General features: G+C 41.3%; 1 protein-coding gene across 2 annotated transcripts in view; it reads right to left on the minus strand.

The window, feature by feature from the left end:
- Positions 1–1,614: 1,614 nt before the first annotated feature.
- znf512b (zinc finger protein 512B) overlaps positions 1,615–20,713 on the minus strand; it is a 75,506-nt gene continuing 56,407 nt past the window's right edge. For both annotated transcript variants that reach the window (XM_083894770.1, XM_083894769.1), the window contains 4 exons: positions 19,864–19,965; positions 19,392–19,454; positions 11,492–11,590; positions 1,615–8,937 (listed from right to left, as the gene is read on the minus strand). In XM_083894770.1, coding sequence (XP_083750896.1) covers positions 8,590–8,937; positions 11,492–11,590; positions 19,392–19,454; positions 19,864–19,965 — 612 coding nt within the window. In that variant the 3' untranslated portion in view covers positions 1,615–8,589. The remainder of the gene's footprint in view (positions 8,938–11,491; positions 11,591–19,391; positions 19,455–19,863; positions 19,966–20,713) is intronic.

Here is a 20,713-nt window from a genome sequence, read left to right on the forward strand (position 1 = left end):
AATCACTTATTATACAGTTTCTACTTATGATTATCAGTTATTTTCACTCATCATTATACATTGTTAAATGTTGTTATACATATTTCCAATAAAGCAATATAAAATACCAATAGAACCATGGATATATAGTGGTATGCAAAAGTTTGGGCACCCCTGTAAATTTTAATGATTTTTCTTTATAAATCAGTGGTTGTTTGGATACGAAATGTCAGTTAAATATATCATAGGAGACAAGCACAGTGATATTTGAGAAGTGAAATAAAGTTTATATGATTTACAGAAAGTGTGCAAGAATTATTTAAACAAAATTAGGCATGTGCATAAGTTTAGAAAAGAAAAAAGAGTGCATCCCCCTTCTGCAGAAATAACAGCCTCTAAACGCTTCCTATAGCTTCCAACTAGAGTCTGGATTCTGGCGGAAGGTATTTTGGACCATTCTTCTTTACAAAACATCTCCAGTTCAGTCAGGTTTGATGGTTTCCGAGCATGGACAGTCCGCTTTAAATCACACAACACATTTTCAATAATATTCAGGTCTGGGGACTGAGATGGTCATTCCAGAACATTGTATTTTTTCCTCTGCATGAATGCCTTATTAGATTTTGAGCAGTGTTTAGGGTTGTTGTCTTGTTGCAAGATCCAGCCCCGACACAACTTCAACTTTGTCACTGATTCCTGGACATTGTTCTCCAGAATCTGCTGATATTGAGTGGAATCCATGCGACCCTCAACTTTAACAAGATTCCCAGTCCCTGCACTGGCCACACAGCCCCACATCATGATGGAACCACCACCAAATTTTACTGTAGGTAGCAAGTGTTTTTCTTGGAATGCTGTGTTCTTTTTCCGCAATGCATAACGCCCCTTGTTTTGCCCAAATAACTCTATTTTCGTTTATTAGCTGGTCTGTGGGTTGACTGTGACTGTTATCACCATTCTTCACCTCTGCTTATCTGAGATTTTTCTTGGTCTGCAACTTCGGGCCTCAACTAGAACTGTGCCTGTGTTCTTCCAATTCCTCACAATGTTCCTCACAGTTGAAACTGAGAGCTTAAATCTCTGAGATAGATTTCTGTATCCTTCCCCTAAACCATGATGATGTTGAACAATCATTGTTTTCAGGTCATTGAGAGTTGTTTTGAGGCTCCCATGTTGCCACTCTTCAGAGAATAAACACTTACAATTTACCTCCTTAAATACCCTTTCTCATGATTGGATTCACTTGTGTTTGGAGGTCAAGGGTCACTGAGGTTACCAAACCAATTTTGAGTTCCAATAATTGGTGCTAATTATAATTGTTTAAACAATTCTTGCACACTTTCTGTAAATCATTTAAACTTTATTTCACTTCTCAAATATCACTGTTTGTCTCCTATATTATGCATTTTGAATGACTCTGTCTTGTGCAAGTAAACAGTCTTAAAAGTCTAGTTGTCCTTTGTTAAAAGTCATGTCAAGCAACTTGGGACTAAAAAAAGTCACCTCATCACTCATCACGCTGACCTTTCAGCCAGAGATACTTTGAGTATTTTCTCAGAAATCTCATTGACGCATTTGTGATATAAGCGATATTCACACACTCCTTTACAAGTTGGCACGAGTTTAGTCAACAAAGTTTTATTAATTAGTTGAGGGATACTAATGCACAAGTAATACAAGTTTTGAAGGAAAAATTGTAACAATTGAGACTCAAGAGGAGGTGTCCATGCCTCCCACGTTAGAGCTTCATTTCAGATATGCAAATCTTCAATACATCATTAGTCTAATCTCACCTCTTATTTATATATCATAACCAGTTATGAGCTACAACATTTTCTCTTAAATTTCATCACAATGGCGCCAAACAACAAAGGCGCCAAACGTTTCCCGCTCGTGAAGTAGGTAGCATACAAAATAAACCACTGTGGGTAAAATCCTCAAGGTGTCCACGGAGATTTCCCCAGGATTAATCTCAGGTTTTTTTTGGAGATTACATTGCTGACAAAGGGAAGACGCGTGAGCCTGCTGTTTCCCCAGGCACGAAAATCACACCACACACACACAGTCCAGGTAACTAGAAAGCTCCAAAAACACTCCTATTTCAAGCCTATTTCATGGTATAGTAAGTGCACTAAATACAGAAACAAACACACATACATATGCCTTGTTGTCCCATATTGAATAGATAATAATAAAGGACTCTCTCTCTCTCTCGTGTACTGAAAAAGCTAAATTTATGTGCATCATCCCAATGAATAAAATAACTGTGTACGCCTACACTGTTGTTTGTGGTCTACAATGTTTTTCAACCCCTTTTCCTTTTTAGACATTTTAATATGAAAAAGCATTTTTTTTTTGTCTAAAGCAACCAAATATAATTAGGGAGGTGAAAAAGCCATACATTTTCAGAAAAAAAGCAAAAAAAAGCACAAACATCAATATCAAAATGATCAGCAAGCCAACAAAACCAGCTAAATATGGTGTATTGCTGTACTTTCTAAACATGTTGCAGTTATAGCTCACACTGCGGGATAGATATGTTTTTTCCACATCATAGGAAGACAGATAGTAAAGGGAGTGATAAAATATATAAAATACCCACTGTTTAAAAAAAAGCAGTGCTAAACTATCATATTGCAACACCAAAGCTTGTCAGGTAAACACAGTCAATGTGACGTCCTTAAAGAAATGATTAATAAACAAGCAACTGATGAACCCATTCTGTGCCACAGCACGACACGCCACGCTTTAAGTGTTAGCATTTATCGCCAGTCACTACAAAGGTGCCATTAAATGAACACACACGCACATACACACATACATGCACGCAAGCACATACACACACACACACACACTTGTATTGAAAAAGTCCAAGGACTAATCAGTGCTTGTCTTATATTCTCCCCATCAGTTGAACCTGATAGGAAATAAAATGCTGCATTCCATTTACATCGGAACTCGGAAGTCGGTGGAGGGAGTATAAAAAAATGATGCCAGGCTAGCCATAGTTAGCAATACCAGTCAATAAACGACAATCTACGTGGTATTTTGTGCACACAAATGGAGCTTTTCTATTATACAGTTCGAGCACTACTCAGCTCTACACGGTTTTGTATCAGGCGACGCCGATTCCCATGACTTCATAATACCAGTACCTCCTTGACATGTACAGCACCAAAGTGCCGTGACATTGTATTATAGGGGTCGTACCTATGTTCCCCGGGTCCTATGTTCCCCGTTTTCCCAAAAAAGGTCCTATGTTCTCCACTTTGTATGTGACAGGGGAACATGGAACCCTTTTTTTGAAAAAGGGTAGGGTTAGGGTTAGGGTTAGAGAAAGGGTCCTATGTTCCCCGGTCACATACAAAGCGGGGAACATAGGACCAGGGGAACATAGATACGGTCCCGGATTATACGTGACACAAAAAAAAAGCAGTTTTTTTTAACTGAGTCATTAGAATGAGTGGATTGAAAAGTTTTGTTCATCCGAATCGTTCTGTACTTCCTGCATGTTTGTCTGACACAGTCACTGAACTGAAATACGGCTGAACGCTGGGTCATGATTCAGCTCACGATCGCTGGCTTTTGTCAGCCCTGTCGCTAAATACACCAGACTCCTCTGTTATATATTGATATTTTAGACATTCCCTTTGATAAATGTAAGAGATTAACGCATGTTCTCATTATTTTAAGTCCTTTTAACTGATCTATAGTTTGGCAAAAGCAAAAAAAACAAAACTGAATTGAGTAGAGCTAAGCAGAGCCGAGTCATGCTAGAACTGTAGCGTAGCAAAGCGCCAAAACAAGCTAGCAACATGTCTACGGATAAAAATTGAGTCGGCTACTATGTGTGTGATTCATTTACTGATGGTAGCAGCCATTTGGGATTGTGTTTCATTTAAATCAGAAGCCGGAGCTGGGAGTGATCATCACCTCCATCTTCACAGCATTCCAGAGAGAAGCAAACACTGGGCTAGTAGCTAGCATTGTTTAGCAATAACAGTGGATAACAACACTACCTCAGGGGCCTCAAACTCAAAATGACCTGGGGGCCAGTGAACTTCTAGTCAGGTCAGCAGGGGCAGGTCAAGTGAGAAAAGTCCAACAATTCGGGAAAACTTGACGGTTTAGTGATTAGAAATTAAAATTTTGTCCTGATAATCCATCATGATGTTGCAATTACAAATATTAAGGCTGACATCGCACACCATTTCAAAGTAGAAGTGTTTGTTTTGATAGATAGATCAAGACAAAAAAACCCAAACATTTATGACGCAAAATGAATCTGTAAATAACAAAAACAGACAGAAATAAAACAGAATTAAAACATTAACTCAAAATATACATGTAGACAATTGTAATTAAAACACTTGAAAGGCTTATATATAATTAAATGTGGAATTTTGTAATTCCACATTTAATAAAAAATATAGGGCCGCAGGACATCGACTGGTGGGCCGTATGTGGCCCCCGGGCCGCGAGTTTGAGACCCCTGCTCTATGTGGTATTTGAAACATGTCTACGGATGAAAATCAAACAGTGCTACATGTGCAACTGATTTGCTGATGGATGCCTAACTCTGAGTTGCTGAGTTCAGGAGGTGCTCCAATTTTCCACTATAAATGGAACGCAGCAAAAGGTCCATCCCACTTACCGAGATAGATACATGCATATTCAGCTTCGACCATCCCCGCTGATTAATAATGAAGAAAACTCAGCTAAAATCTTTGCTTCACAAGTTCACACCATCATCTGGGACACACAGATACATTTCCAATGTTTTTTGTTTTGTTTTGTTTTTTTGTGAAAAAAAACAAAACCTTTAGCTGACATCAGTGCTTGATTGAAATGACAAAATTCGGACAACTTGCCTGCAAGGAGAGAATGGAAGGATGGACTGATGGACTTAACTGAGTTGTATCAGGTCCTTAAGGTAGAGTGGCAAGTAAAGCACCCTTATTATTATCTTACCAGAGTATCCTCACATCGCAACTTCACCCAAAGCTATATCAGATTGCTACCTACATTAATATACACAAGATAATATAAAATAGACTAAGGATCTATATAATTTTTTTCATATTTATGGAGTTTTCATTTGCTGAAATCGTTTATATAACTGTTGATTCAAGTATCTACTTTAAGTCAAAATATTTTCTGATTGCACACATTTTAGATTGAACAAGAAATGAAATAAGATTGAATTGGTTTTTTTTTTTAAAGACAAAAAAAAAATCTGAAGTTAAACCAATAATAAGTGCTAGAGCGGCCTTTATTCAACAAGAACAGTTATGGCTTTGCGTGGTAAGTCATAATTAGTTAACCATGATGCTCATTACTCAGGAAAAGACAAATTTAGTTTAGTTTTAATTTTTCATAAGGGTAAAAATATTCCCTCTCCTGTACCTGACAGCCATGATAGGCCAAGCTGAAAACTCCTGAAGTGCAAAAATACAAGAGGGGAGTGAGAAGGGTTAAAGTGCAAGGCATTAACTTTGAGCATCCAGGAAAACATACATATACATTTGTGTAAGTTAATCTTCATTTGCTGTTTTTTCTGTTTAATAAAAGATTTTCTTCCTTCAAACGCTATAAAAAGATTTTTTTTAAAAGTTCTCTCCTCAGTTCTTTGACTCAAGCTTAAGCAGTAGCCAAAATATGGCTTCCTCTAACATGGTGTCGCGTCATTTGATTGTGCTGCAATGGTGCAACAGGCTTCACACAAAATTCAGTCCTTCTGTCCAACGATGAGCTCTGCCAGTCCTATTTTAGACAGAATATTTCAAGTTTTTCCTCATTGAAAATCAATTAAACAAGGCCATGCAAATGTTGCTAACTAATACAGATGGAAATCCCTAAAGGCTCATTTATGTTGCCTCTGTGTAGGAAAAGTTTCAGACGATATCACCATCAGTAACCTTTTTACATTGGCTTGGCTGTTAAACATTACATCCACCAGAGGGCAGCGCACATGTAAAATGCCATCAACCACCCATGTGCGTGAAGGTGTGCGGACCCTATGCAGACAGCCACGTCTGGCCTGTGTACTGTACGTATGCTTCAGGTACGACAACGTATTGAAATGGAATAGAATGTGGGTTCAGGTGCTAACCCACAACTTCACACCAACGTGGAACCATGGGTATGCAACTCACAGCAGATATAGGAACAAGGAAACTACAGCCTGACCGCAGGAAGCACAAAAAAGTGGCCACATTGTTGGTGTGTGTTCACACCAAACACAATACTCCGTTACGTGGCCAAGTTACGTTCAAAGCCAATGCACTGATACGTCAGGCACTGTGTCCATTGCAATGCATCGCAAGTTGGATAATTTCAACTGAAGTGTCAAAATCATGTAATGTGTTGTCACAATAAACATTCCGTGAGATTTTACTCATAGCACTGACACATCTCTATGCTAGCTCACGTAACCGGGCTAATTCCAGACTGCATCTCAATCGCATTCGAGATTAATGGCCCTTTTCCACTATGGTGCCAGCTTGCCTCGGCAACAGCACGGCACGGTTTAGGTTGCATTTCCATGACAAAAAATGTACCTACTCAACGTGGTCGGAGTCATCACTGCACAGCTGCATGATACTGCGCATGTAATACTTCGTTTTAAATGCGACACTCACTCAAATGAGTGACTAGTGACTTGTAATGCAGTTGTTTTCAGTGTAATTGAATCATTAGAATCAGTTAATTAAAAATATTTTTTCAGCCCTTCCTCCATGGCCAGAGCACAGACTCTGTCTGACACAGTCACTGGACTGAAATACAGCGGCAGGGTTTGTGATGCCGCTCAGCAGTGCTGTTGCTAAACACATCAGACTCTTCTGTTAAATATTTCGATTTTAGACATTTCCCTGGTAATTGTTGAAGATTAACCCACGTTTTTGGAATTGTTAAGTATTTTTAACTGATCTACAGTTCGGCATTGTTTGGCTTGATTCTTATGTTGGACGTCTCCTCCTGTGATGTCACTCTGACCAATCAGTGGCCAGCAGTCTGACGACGTCAACACTTGGTACCGACTCAGCGCGCCTGGAACCTTGCCAGAGCAGGTACTAAAATAAGTACCTGGTATCAGGTACTATGCCAGTGAATACGCAACTTAACCATGCTGTGCCAAGGCGAGGCGGTGGAAACACGCCATATGAGTCTGCAAAGGGTGTAGTCACCGCCCACTTTCTACGGACATAGGACGTAGCCTCTCTACTCTATTGGATAGACCTACAACTAATCAGACCAATGATCTGGATCTGGTATGCAGAGCAACAGAAACCGTGAACCAGCTGCTCCCTGGGGGGCCACCATGATGGACATGGGACACAAAAGTCACTTCTCTGTTCTTCGCCTCTAGAACACCAGAAACCCTGTTATTGTGATTGGTTCCCTTTTTTCTGAGATTCTATAGGTGGCCAAAACGGCGTCCATTGCCAGACGTGGTCTGCAGAACTGTTCGCCCAGGCTTGGGGTTCACCTGGAGCTCTATGACAATTCTACTTTTCACAAAAGAGCACAGCAATACAAATGCAGTCAGTCCGGGTGCGTTCATGTGTTGCGTCTGTAGTAGCGTGAACACAGCTTCCAATTTGCAAACTCTTTCTGCACAAAGTTCCACCCAAGTTCCACATATTTGTCTTAATTTCCTATGCTCATCATGTATCAACTATTGGCTACACTGCCCCATGTCACGTGTTTTGTGGATAAAATGAATGCAGACAGAAGGCTTTGTCGGTTTCCCTTTTTTTAAGTCTACCCTTGAGCTTAAATGAGCCCCATCACTTTTAGTGGTTTTCTGCTTTTTGAACTGTGGACTTTGTTTTCAAAGCATATATAACCTTCCATCTGTCACGTGAAGCTGTCCCGAAAAAAAAAGAAAAAAAAAAATTTAGCTCATATAGCTGTAGGAAAACATGGGGTTGGAAAAAAGATTTACAACTGAGCAACATTTTAGCTTACTTAAAAAGTACAAAAACCCCACAAAAAACAATGAACCTAAAAGCAGAAAAAAAGTACAAAATGACATTGCACTACAACACACACTGCCAAAAAAATGACTGCTCAAGATCCAGTTGGATGTGTTACACTTGAAAACTATAAAATGGCATAATTGCTTTGAGTATATAGATATATAGATATATATATTGTTTATGTACAAAGTACAGAATATTAATGTGAAAACAATAGCTATCATTAAAGACTTCACCATGCGAATAGAATATCTTTTATACTCAAAACTTGTGGAGAGTATCACTCTCAATCTGTGGGAATAATAATCCCCCTCTGCTTACAAAAATGCTTTCTAGAAGTGGGGATTTCATCTGCAATGACGACTGACTGTGCCCTGCTGTGAGACCAGAGACTGGAATATGTGCCTTAAAAATAAGATAAAAATGGAATGGAGAGGAAAAAAAAATTACTGTAACATTAGAATTGGTTATAACAACAGACACATTCTGTGGGTTTTCAGGAGAATGAGGATTGTATTTTACTTCCGAATGACTGATTTAGCTTTTCCTCTCAGTGCCAAGTCCTCGTGGAATTAAGCAAAGTCTCTTTGCTTCCTTTTTACATTAAGCATCCTCTCTGGCTCCTGGGTTATTCTGATACTGACAGCCTCTTGGGTTTGCTTCGTCTGCCAGCTGAAGGGACGACGGGCTGTCTGTTTTGGCCTGAATTAGCGTTGTCCGTTGGGTTGGGGATCAAGCTCTGAGATTTTGTCGAGCACAGGGAAGGATATGTGGGGGGGGTCGAGTTTTCAGTAACTGCGGGTTCTTCAATGTTTGTCTGAAGAGGTTCGACCACAGAGGGGCGCTCTTTGGGCTTGCGGCCCCTCTTCTTACCAGGTGTAGCACAGTTTGTCACCTCTGCTTTGATGCCGTTATTCTGCGGTGCTTTGTTCTTGCCACCAGAGACCACTTCGTTCTCGGCCGCACGAAACCAGTTCTGAAGAAATGACACAGATTGTTTTAGTCAGGGGTGTAAAACTCTATTTACCCAAAAATTAAAGGTGCATTATGTAATAAATCTAAAGCAACTGGCCATACATTTTTTTACAATGTACGCTCAGGTCTGGCTCAACCCATGACAGTCAGCTGATTGGACTACAAAAAAAAATGTCACTCCCTTGAAACTGGTGTAATTATGAAACACTCAACACTGTTGTGTTGCACTCCAATGCACTCGGTTGTTGTCGTTGCACTGGTACGACATTGCTGCAATCTCTGATTTCATGTGGGTCTTGTGTTGCCACAGCCAATGAAACCCCACCATGCATTTGCAAAGTATTTGACCAATGAGTGAGTGTTGACTCAGCACAACTCCAACTAGTCAAATACACATTTAAATTCAGGTTTAAATGGGTTTTTGACCAGTAGGAATGAGGTATGTGTTCAATACCCTTCAAACTAAAATAGAGCCAGCAGTGTTTACAAACTTTATTTGCATTTTATTACTTTGAGAAGTCAGGGCCACACGGTTGGTTTAGTGGTTAGCACTCTTGCCATTGCAGCAAGAAGACCTGGTTTCCACCCGGTAAGAACAAGGGCCTTTCTAGATGGAGTTTACATGTTCTCCCAGCGTGGCGTAGGTTTTCTCTGGGTTCTCCGGCTTCCTCCCACAGTCCAAAAACATGCAATATGGGGATTTGGTAAATTGTTCACTCTAAATTGACCGTATGTGTGAATGTGAGAGTGAATGGTTGTTTGTCTCTATAAGTGGCCCTGTGATGATGAAAATGGATAGATGGATGCATAGTTTAAGAAGTCCAACGTAGCATGGACAACTGGGATGACTGAAGCTTTTAAAAGGAACCCCGGCTATAAAACTTGTAGTTCTTAAAAGATAAATGTTAGTATCAGTTATAATAAATTGATATAAAAAACCTTCTTGATGTCTTCGTTTTTATAAAATTTGTAAAAATAGTTTAACTCGTAGGTCGCCATTGTTGTTTACGTCGCAATGCACTCTGGGTAGTGACGTAAAAAGGTTGACTGGGGGCTTCGGGACCCTGTTGTGACTGTTCAGCATAAACATGTCATCTGTTCAGCCTTTTCATTTTGAACCCGAGCAAAACATACAGGAGGAGGACAGCACTGACAATGTTTTACAAAACGAGCATCAAAATGAAGCGCAAGAAAGACGGGATGCGGCGAGAGTGGGACAAAACCTGTGGTGTACGTGCGGCAACTGCGTCTCCATATATGATATACAGTGAAGCGGCGACTGCAGACGCGGGTTGTCTGCTCAGGAGAGCAGCCAGCGTCTCTTGTCTCTGACGCTTTTTAACGCGGATTTCACTCGCTTCACGCGGGCGTTTAGGCTCCTTATGTGGGAGAATTGTCGGACAGGCATTTGGTTTACATCTCCGTTTGTATCCACCCGCTCCGGTGAGGTCTTTTAGCAGCTGTGGGCGACTTTCGATTGGCTTTTATCGAAAGGAAACAAGGGAAGTGCTGTGAGTTTACACAGCTTTCCCACTGACAAGAAGAGGAGAAAGGAGTGGGAAGATGCCTGTGGAAGGACACAACTTCCTAAAGATCCGCGGCTGTGTTCTCGACATTTTTCGCCATAAGCATTTGAGGCTTTTAGTCGACCACAGCTGCTAAAAGACCTCACCGGAGCGGGTGGATACAAACGGAGACGTAAACCAAATGCCTGTCCGACAATTCTCCCACATAAGGAGCCTAAACGCCCGCGTGAAGCGAGTGAAATCCGCGTTAAAAAGCGTCAGAGACAAGAGACGCTGGATGCTCTCCTGAGCAGACAACCCGCGTCTGCAGTCGACGCTTCACTGTATATCCATATATGGAGACGCAGTTGCCGCACGTACACCACCGGTTTTGTCCCACTCTCGCCTCAGCCCGTCTTTCTCGCGCTTCATTTTGATGCTCGTTTTGTGAAACATTGTCAGTGCTGTATGTTTCGCTCGGGTTCAAAATGAAAAGGCTGAACAGATGACGTGTTTATGCTGAACAGTCACAACAGGGTCCCGAAGCCCCCAGTACAACCTTTTTACGTCACTACCCAGAGTGCATTGCGACGTAAACAACAACGGCGACATACGAGTTAAACTATTTTTACAAATTTTATAAAAACGAAGACATCAAGAAGGTTTTTTATATCAATTTATTATAACTGATACTAACATTTATCTTTTAAGAACTACAAGTTTTATAGCCGGGGTTCCTTTTAAGATAAAATTGTAGTAGGGTAGATATCAGAAATTAGATGTGTAAATGTGTTTTCACCCACACGCACACGCACACACACAAAATGCACACTCTATACTGACAGTGCTAACCACTGTCCCATTGTGACACCCTCAGAAATTTACTGGTAAAACCAAATCAGTGTATTCAAGAAGTGACTTTTCGTATTCCCAATGATGAGAAAAATAGTCTTCAAACGAGACCTGTAGAAATGTGTTGCATGAAATAAATGACTGAACACAGTTATTTCTCTGACAATGTAGAGTTGGTGTAGACTGAGACTGACTCACCTGTGAGTGTGTCTTGCTGATGTGGTACTTCACGCCGCTCTCCGAACTAAACTCCTTCTGACAGATCAGACAGGTGTACTTCCCCAGTTCTCCACCACCCTGCAAAACACAGACACGTACAGAGAAAAAATATTTGTTGATAATAATATTGTAATTCACACTGTAGCTTTCCTAAATCTCAAATATATATCTTTTAAACCCATTGTAGGTGCCGTGTGACTGATCAAGTAGTTCATAGTCATTTCAGTTCACTATGTTGTATATACTTTGTATTTTGTAGTATTTTAATAATTTACTTGCATTTAAAAAGATAAGTAATTGAAATTATCATTATTATTTAATTATTATTTGCACAAACTCTGATAACTCATATTTTGATGTTGTTAATCATTTTGGTGGAATGGGTAAAAAATGGGCCTCTGTCTCTTTAAGAAGAGGGCAGGAGTGCGGTGTTTAGGGAAGTGAGCCGGTGTGGATGAATGGAGAGCCTGAGGAGCACACAGTTTTTCTGGCCGTGTTAAAAGCCGAGTTAAAAGTGTGAGAGGACAGGTATCGTGAGTTACAGTGGAATTTTATGCTTTTTATTTTTTGTACTTTGGTGAATAAACCTGTAAAACCAATCTTCGTGGAGGACGCACTTTTTTCTCTGTTTGGACAACACGCGTCAGCCATACGCTCCGGTCGAACTTGGTTAGAAAACCTACATTTTAGTCAGAAAAACCTAAGTCTTCTCCACGTGGATAGGACAAGACTCGTGGAAACTGTGGACCGCTTCAGTGGACAACGTTAAAGCGAGAGCTCGTTGATGAAAGCCCGGGCGGATTATTGATTTTTCGAGCATTGGATACGTGGAGTGAAGGAAAAGGAGCCACGGTAAGCGAACAAGCTGTTTGTGCTAATTCTCTGCAACTGTACATTATGGAAGAGTGCTATGAAGAGCTAGTCTGTGGAAAGAGAAAAACTAAAATGACAGAGAGGGCTGCCGTGGAAAAAGTGCATCCATTAACTCAATCCAGGAAAGCTAAATTGGGCCATATAACTAGCCAAATTAACGCGATTGAGCGGCTAATGGAAGACGATGCTAATGTAAACACAGTTAAGCAGAAAATACGTTTGGAATACCAAGACTCGATAGAAGAATGGTGCAAGACAAATGACGCTTTAACTGTTGAGTGAAGAAGAACGAGAAAAGGATCAGAGTTCATGGTTTGAGCCTAAGTTGATGCACAATCGTGGATTTGTGCAACACGTGGAGACATGGATAAAAGCAGCTGATGATCGTGCTAAACAAGCTAAAGAATGTGATGCAGACATACAGCCAGCGGATAGTGTATCGTTGGTGTCAGCTGCTGAGAGCAGAAGGAGCAAGTGGCGTGGTTCAGGTGTTGGGAGCAAGGTGTCTACTGCTTCCTCCGCGCGCCTCAAAACGGAAGTAGAAAGAGCTTTGTTGCTGGCAAAGGCCGCAGCTCTTAAACAAAAGCAAGACCTCGAACGTCAAGAAGCTGAGCTGAAAGCTAAAAGAGAAGCTTTGGATCTGCAATCTGCCATTGCAGCATCAGATGCTAAACTCAAAGTTTTAGAAAATTATGAAAATGAACACCTATCACATGTAAGTGCAGGAGGTGGAAAGACTATGGATTCTGGATACTTACCATTACCAGTGAGTCAAAATCCAGTTAGGGACATGAGGAATGGAAATGGTGAGTTCAGGCCACTGCAACCTCAATTTAACACGTCACGACAGTCCAGTGGTGAGTTTGTAACAGGTGATCACACTGTGGAGAATCTCTGTAGTGTTATGTCAAGACAGAATAACATAACAGAGCTAATGGTCAAACAACAGAGAATGATGACACTGCCTCCATTAGACATCCCTACTTTCAGTGGTGATCCTCTGGATTACAATTCATTTGTGAGAGCCTTCGAGCATGGTGTAGAATCGCGCACTGAAAGCTCTAAGGACTGTCTCTACTACTTGGAGCAGTTCACTGATGGACAGCCAAAGGAGCTGATAAGGAGTTGCCTTTACATGAAGGCAGATGCGGGCTACCAACGAGCCAAACAGCAACTAAAAGAGCATTTTGGAAACAATTATAAAATCGCCATAGCCTATATGAACAAAGTGTTGGACTGGACACCTATCAGGCCAGAGGATGCAGAGGCTCTGAACGCCTTCTCACTTTTCTTGACAGCATGCTGTAACACCATGACTGAGGGAGTTATATGGAAGAACTGGACAATGTTGCAAACTTGAAGGCTATTGTTGCAAAGCTTCCATTCAAGCTGCGTGAAAGGTGGAGAAATGTTGTGTGTCGCATACAAGAGGAATGTGATAGAAGAGTCAAGTTTAAGGATTTGGCAGACTTTATTCACAAACAGGCCAAGGTGGCTCTTCATCCAGTCTTCGTGACATAAAGGATAACGTGGCAGCTAAAACATCGTCACATAAACAAAGCAATTACAAAGAACAGAATAAAGGCATAATCAGGAAGTCTTTCACCACAAGTGCTGTAAAATTGGAACAGAGGGCTGCAGAGTTAGTGGAACGCTCAGCTCCTGCTTCACCAGCAACACTGACATGTATCTTCTGTAAAGGTGAACATGTCATGGAGACTTGTAACAAACTTAAAGGCAAGCCTCATAAAGAGAAACTGGAATTCTTGAGAAGCAAGGGACTTTGTTTCAGCTGTCTCAAACATGGACACATGAGTAAATTATGTAAAGCAAAATTGAGCTGTGAGGTGTGCTCTTTTACACATCCCACTCTTCTGCACATCAAGAAAATGGACAGCATTGCTGATGCAGGAAAAAGGGAAAGTGACGGTCAGACAGTCTTAAGTGCATTTGTCTGCGCTCATTCTGAAGGTCATGAGCTGACTGGGGCCGGGGAGGATGACTGCACACTCGCAATAGTTCCTGTCCAAGTCAAGTCCAAGTTTGGAAGTGAAGTAGTGCAGACGTATGCCTTCCTGGATCCGGGCAGCTCTGCCACTTTCAGTACTTACGTTGTATCAGGCCGAGAGGTTAGTAGTTTGTCAGGTGATAAGTTTATTGATCTTCCAGATGCTTTCACTCATAAGACGATACCTGTAGGAAAGGAAAACATACCACGGCAGAAGGATCTTGAAAGGTGGCCATACCTTAAGGAAATACAACTGCCTCAGATTGAAGCTAACATCGGATTGCTCATTGGAGCAAATGTGCCAAAGGCTATGGAGCCGTGGGAGGTTGTGAGCAGCATTGGTGATGGACCATATGCTGTAAGAACCAAGCTTGGCTGGACTGTGAACGGGCCTTTAAGAGAAAGCTGCAGTTGGACAGATAAAAGGAAACCTAGCAAGATCATGGCAAACCGCATCTCTGTGGCGAGTTTGGAGAACCTTTGGCTTCAACAGTTTCAGATGGATTTCCCAGAGGGAGGAAAACATGATGAAGTGGAAATGTCTAAAGAGGATCACCATGGTCTTGGAATCCACTGAACTGGTTGACGGACACTATGTCATATGTTTGCCTGTGAAGAATAGGAAAGTCAACTTGCCAAATAACCGTATAATGGCTGAGCAGCGAGCACAAAATCTAAAGCGGAAACTCATCAGGAATGAATGCTTTCACAAAGAGGACACAGACTTCATGGACGATATTCTTCAGAAGGGCTATGCTGTCCGATTGTCTGGTGAAGAATTGAAGCATGAGGAAGGTAAAGTGTGGTATATTCCACATACTGCTGTTTATCACCCTGTGAAGCAGAAACTAAGAGTTGTGTTTGACTGTGCAGCTTCTTATCAGGGAACGTCACTAAATGACCAACTCTTGCAAGGCCCGGATTTAACCAGCAGTCTGATCGGTGTCGTTATCAGATTCAGACAAGAACCTCTCGCAATCATGGCATACGTTGAAGCAATGTTCCACCAGGTTAAAGTGGCTGATGACGACTCCAATTTGCTGAGGTTTCTTTGGTGGCCAGGCGGAGATTACAATCAAGCTCTGGCTGAACACAAGATGACCGTGCACCTGTCTGGAGCCACTTCTTCACCCAGCTGTGCCAGTTTTGCACTGAGGAAGTGCGCTGAAGATCAGAGTCAGCAGTTCAGAGCTGAGGTTGTACAGACAGTCCTACAGAATTTTTATGTGGACGACTGCCTCAAGTCCGTCGCCACAGAAGACGAAGCCATAACAACGTGCCAAGACCTCATGTAAATATGTGGCCATGGAGGCTTTCGTCTCAACAAATGGGTGAGCAACCATCAGAAGGTGCTAGACTTCATCCCAAAGTCTGAATTGGCAAAGGAGATGAAAACCTTGGTCCTAGATCAGGATGAACTTCCTATGGAGAGAGCTCTGGGTCTCAATTGGTGTGTGGAGTCCGACACATTTAAATTTAAAATCACCATCAAGGACCGCCCATTTACGAGAAGGGGACTTCTCTCAGTTGTCGGATCAGTGTACGATCCACTGGGCGTGCTAGCACCTGTGGTTTTGCCAGCAAAGGCTATTCTCCAAGATTTGTGCAGGTTGAAGATCAGATGGGACGATGACTTACCTGAGCATATCAAAAGGAGGTGGTGCGACTGGTTAGCCAGTCTTACTGCTTTAGAGCGCTTCAGTTTTCCCAGATGTCTGAAGCCAGAAGGATTTGAAGAATGTGAGTTTGCACAATTGCATCACTTCGCTGATGCTAGCGAGTATGAATATGGATCAGTCAGTTACCTTCTCATGCGGGACACAAGAAACAAAATGCATTGTGCTTTCTTGATGGGCAAGTCCAGAGTGGCACCTCTCAGATCGCCCACCATTCCACGGATGGAACTTACTGCTGCTACAGTAGCAGTGAAAATGGATGGGGTCCTAAGAAGAGAGTTGCAACTTGACCTTGCACAATCAATATTTTGGACTGATAGTACAGTGGTGCTAAAGTATCTGCAAAATGAAACAACACGTTACAGAACGTTTGTAGCAAACAGAGTGTCCACCATTTTGAAAGGCTCTGATGTGGAACAATGGAGACATGGCACCGACAAAAATCCAGCTGACTGCGCCTCTAGAGGGAAAAAGGGGGATGACTTCATGAAGAACACAAGTTGGATTTGGTCCAGAGTTCCTTTGCAGTTGAGTGCTGGCCAAAGAGTCCTTTGAGTGATGCAGAAATTGCTTTGGATGATCCTGAGATCAAAAGAGTTACAGTTAAATCCATAGGTGTGGAAGAAAGTGTAACACCGTTTAAAAAACTGATCCACTACTTCTCGTCTTGGATGAAGTTGAAACGGACTGTGACGTGGTTCTTGAAGTTTAAGGATTTGCTGTGGAGTCTCTGTCAAAGGAGGAAACAGATGTGTGGAGCCAGTGAGGAAGCATGCATGGACAGTAGTCAGCAGCTGATCCAAAGTCAGATGAGCTTGTTTAAGAAGAACTACAGGAGCACACACATTTTGGTGGAAGACCTGGAAAAGGCGGAGCTTCACATTATTCAATTCTGTCAGAAAGAGAAATTCTCAGAAGAGATTGCAGCTCTGATCAAAAGACAAAATGTGAAGCACAGCAGCCCCTTGTTCAAGCTGAACCCCATACTTCAGGACGGCGTGCTGCGTGTTGGTGGAAGGCTGAGTCGGGCAGCCATGCCAGTGAATAGCAAGAAACCTATCATTCTGTCCAAAGACTTTCATATTTCGGATTTGGTTCTTCAACAAATTCATAAAGAAACTGGGCATGGAGGACGCAATCACATGCTGTCTAAGTTGCGTCAGAAGTTTTGGATGACGAGTGCCAACACGGCTATCAGAAAGATATGTGGAAGGTGTGTGACGTGTCGTCGCTTACATGGAAAGGCTGGGAGACAACTAATGGCTGACCTACAACTAAAACGATTGTTACCAGATGATCCACCCTTCACGAGAGTAGGAGTGGACTATTTCGGACCATTCGAAGTGAAACGGGAAGAAGTATTTTAAAAAGGTATGGAGTCATATTCACTTGCTTAGCCGCGTCGCATCATGGAGGAACATGGGAGCGGCTCATAAGATCAGTAAGGAAGGTGCTAAACTCCACTGCGAAAGAAAAGCTCATGGATGAAGAAAGTCTTCACACAGTATTGTGTGAGGCAGAGTCGATCATCAATGGCCGACCTATCACAAAGGCGTCCAATGACCCAAACGATTTGGAGGCACTGACGCCTAATCATCTCCTGCTTTTAAAAACGAAACCGAACTTACCTCCAGGATTGTTCAGCCAGGATGACCTCTACGTGCGGCGGAAGTGGAGACCGGTACAATATCTGTCCAACCTGTTTTGGAAGAGATGGATCAAAGAATACCTGCCTCAAATCCAGGAGCGCCAGCGCTGGGCCACAGCTTCCCTAAATTTCACAGAAGGAGATGTGGTTCTTCTTGTGAATGACTGTGCGCCGAGGAATTCGTGGATTATGGGAAAGATCATCGAGACTGTTCCTGACAAGAAAGGTTTTGTTCGCAGAGTTCGGATAAAGACAAAAACTAACATCTTGGACAGACCCATTACAAAGATCTGTTTGCTCATGGAATCTGCATGGGCCAGTGGTAAAGACTGAGCTCCCACGATGAGCCAAGTGCTGGTAACCTCTGGCTCTTTCTCTTTCTGTCTCTTTCCTCTTTCTCTATCATTCTATCTTTTTCTACACGACTGATGAAGATGTAGAGTGGCTGCCTTTCACTGGACTTATTATCCTTGTTCGAAGTTGATAAGCAAAAATTGACATTTCATATGCCTCTTAAAGGCAGTCTTTTGTGTTTAAAAAAAAAATGAATGAATGTTCTGGAAATTGTGGTAATTGTTCTAAGTTATGTTATCAGAACAATTAGGGGCCGGTAATGTAGGTGCCGTGTGACTGATCAAGTAGTTCATAGTCACTTCAGTTCACTATGTTGTATATACTTTGTATTTTGTAGTAGTTTAATAATTTACTTGCATTTAAAAAGATAAGTAATTGAAATTATCATTATTATTTAATTATTATTTGCACAAACTCTGATAACTCATATTTTGATGTTGTTAATCATTTTGGTGGAATGGGTAAAAAATGGGCCTCTGTCTCTTTAAGAAGAGGGCAGGAGTGCGGTGTTTAGGTGAGCCGGTGTGGATGAATGGAGAGCCTGAGGAGCACACGGTTTTTCTGACCGTGTTAAAAGCCGAGTTAAAAGTGTGAGAGGACAGGTATCATGAGTTACAGTGGAATTTTATGCTTTTTATTTTTTGTACTTTGGTGAATGAACCTGTAAAACCAATCTTCGTGGAGGACGCACTTTTTTCTCTGTTTGGACAACACGCGTCAGCCATACGCTCCGGTCGAACTTGGTTAGAAAACCTACACCCATTGTTTGGATTTAAACTGAGCCTTTTATCTCGCTCCATTTTAATCTAATGTCACTTTACCAGGGTCTGAAGTATATGTGAGGAAGAGGCCGATGATGAGAGCAAATAATCTTACTGGGAATAAATGAATGTATCCTGTCAAAAATCTGTAGCTGATTTTGCTCAGCCTGTTTACACAACTAGTAAAAATTATCGAGTACAGCAAAAAAATTTTAAGGTTGAAGATTAATTCAAGAGCTCAATACTTTCTCAGGAGGTACTTGGTATAAAAAGTATTTCTGTCTTTCTCTCTCTCACCCCTTCGAGTAATCAAAAGTCACGTGATTTCTTTCTGTCAGAGATAAATCAGAAAGTTAAAGGGGACATATTATACCCTATTTCTTCCTTACATTTAACACACACAAACTGTCACCTTTTATGTTTCTGTGTGCTGGTAAAAAAAAATCATCATATTTGTATATAGAGAGAGTTTGTAATATTCTTTGATTATCACTTACTATGTAGAATGTGTATGTCTTATTATTATTATTATTATCTCATGTGTTATTTCTTTTTTTACCTGGCTACAGTTGGCGAGATGAGCTTTAAGTCCTGACACGCTGGAATATACAGCTTCACAGTTCTGAGACAAAACAGAAAAACAAATAGGAACAATTGGAACAAAAAGAAGGTGAAAAATATATTAATATACAGTATATTTAAAAAACAAAACAAAAAAAACATATAAAATGAAGGCTAGGCAATAATATGGCTTATCAATAATATCAATACAATGGATATTATTAAGATTTTTAAAAATCATATATGTCAATATTTAGTGTATTTATTCAATATGATAAATATGACGATTGCCAGAAAAAGTCATCACAGATACCTTATCACGATACGACGATATCCAAAATCAAAGACCATGCCTTGACTTGTGTCACAACACGGATATTAATATCAGCATATTCAACAGCCCTAATATAAACCCATTATCAGCACACGTTGACACAGTAATGAAAAGCCAGTCGTGTGCATGCTCTTACTTCATTGGTGCAGCAGATGAAGCCCTTCTCTTTGACTTGGTTCTTCCAGGTCTCCAGGAGCTCTGGGCTGAAATTGGGGAGGCCAGGTCGTGTGTAGTTTAACTGCACAAGAAAAAGTGAGTATCTATTATCATTATATGACATCATTATAAAACATTATTAACAGTGGTTTCAGAATTTACTGTGAGAAAAAGAGTGTGTACGAGACAAACAAATGCACAGGTATGTATTGGTCTGTTTCCAGCGGCTCGCTTAGCCTTGGCATGACACAACACAGTTAAGTCACGTTTCCACTTGCATAGTCCTTTTTTTAGTACCTGCTTTTGCGACGTTCCAAGTGCGCTGAGTAGATAGTATGTGTCACTTCGTCAGATTTCTGGCCACTGATTGGTCATAGTGCCGTCACAGGAAGAGACATCCGACACAAGAATCAAGCCAAATAATGCCGAACTGTAGATCAGTTAAAAAGACTTAACAATCCTAAAAACGTGGGTTAATCTCCAAAAATTACCAGAGAAATGTCTAAAATCTCAATATTTAACAAAGGAGTCTGGTGTATTTAGCGACAACACTGCTGATCGCAAGCGGGATCACAAACCCTGCCGCTGAATTTCAGTCCAGTGACTGTGTCAGACGCAGTCTGCGCTCCGGTTACAGTTACACTGTTCTTGTCAATAAAGATGGGATGCACCAATAATTCGGCGGCCGAAACACGAGTACACTGTGGAACAGCACCTATTAAATGCTGGAAAGTCTCTGCACACATCGCAGATTAGGAACTCCCTGTGACATTCACTTCACACCAGAGAAAGTTCTCTCCCTTTGAGCAGTTAACTAAAGAGATCAGCTC

The sequence above is a fragment of the Microchirus variegatus genome (genome assembly GCF_963457635.1).
Source record: "Microchirus variegatus genome assembly, chromosome: 9".
Lineage (NCBI taxonomy): Eukaryota > Metazoa > Chordata > Actinopteri > Pleuronectiformes > Soleidae > Microchirus > Microchirus variegatus.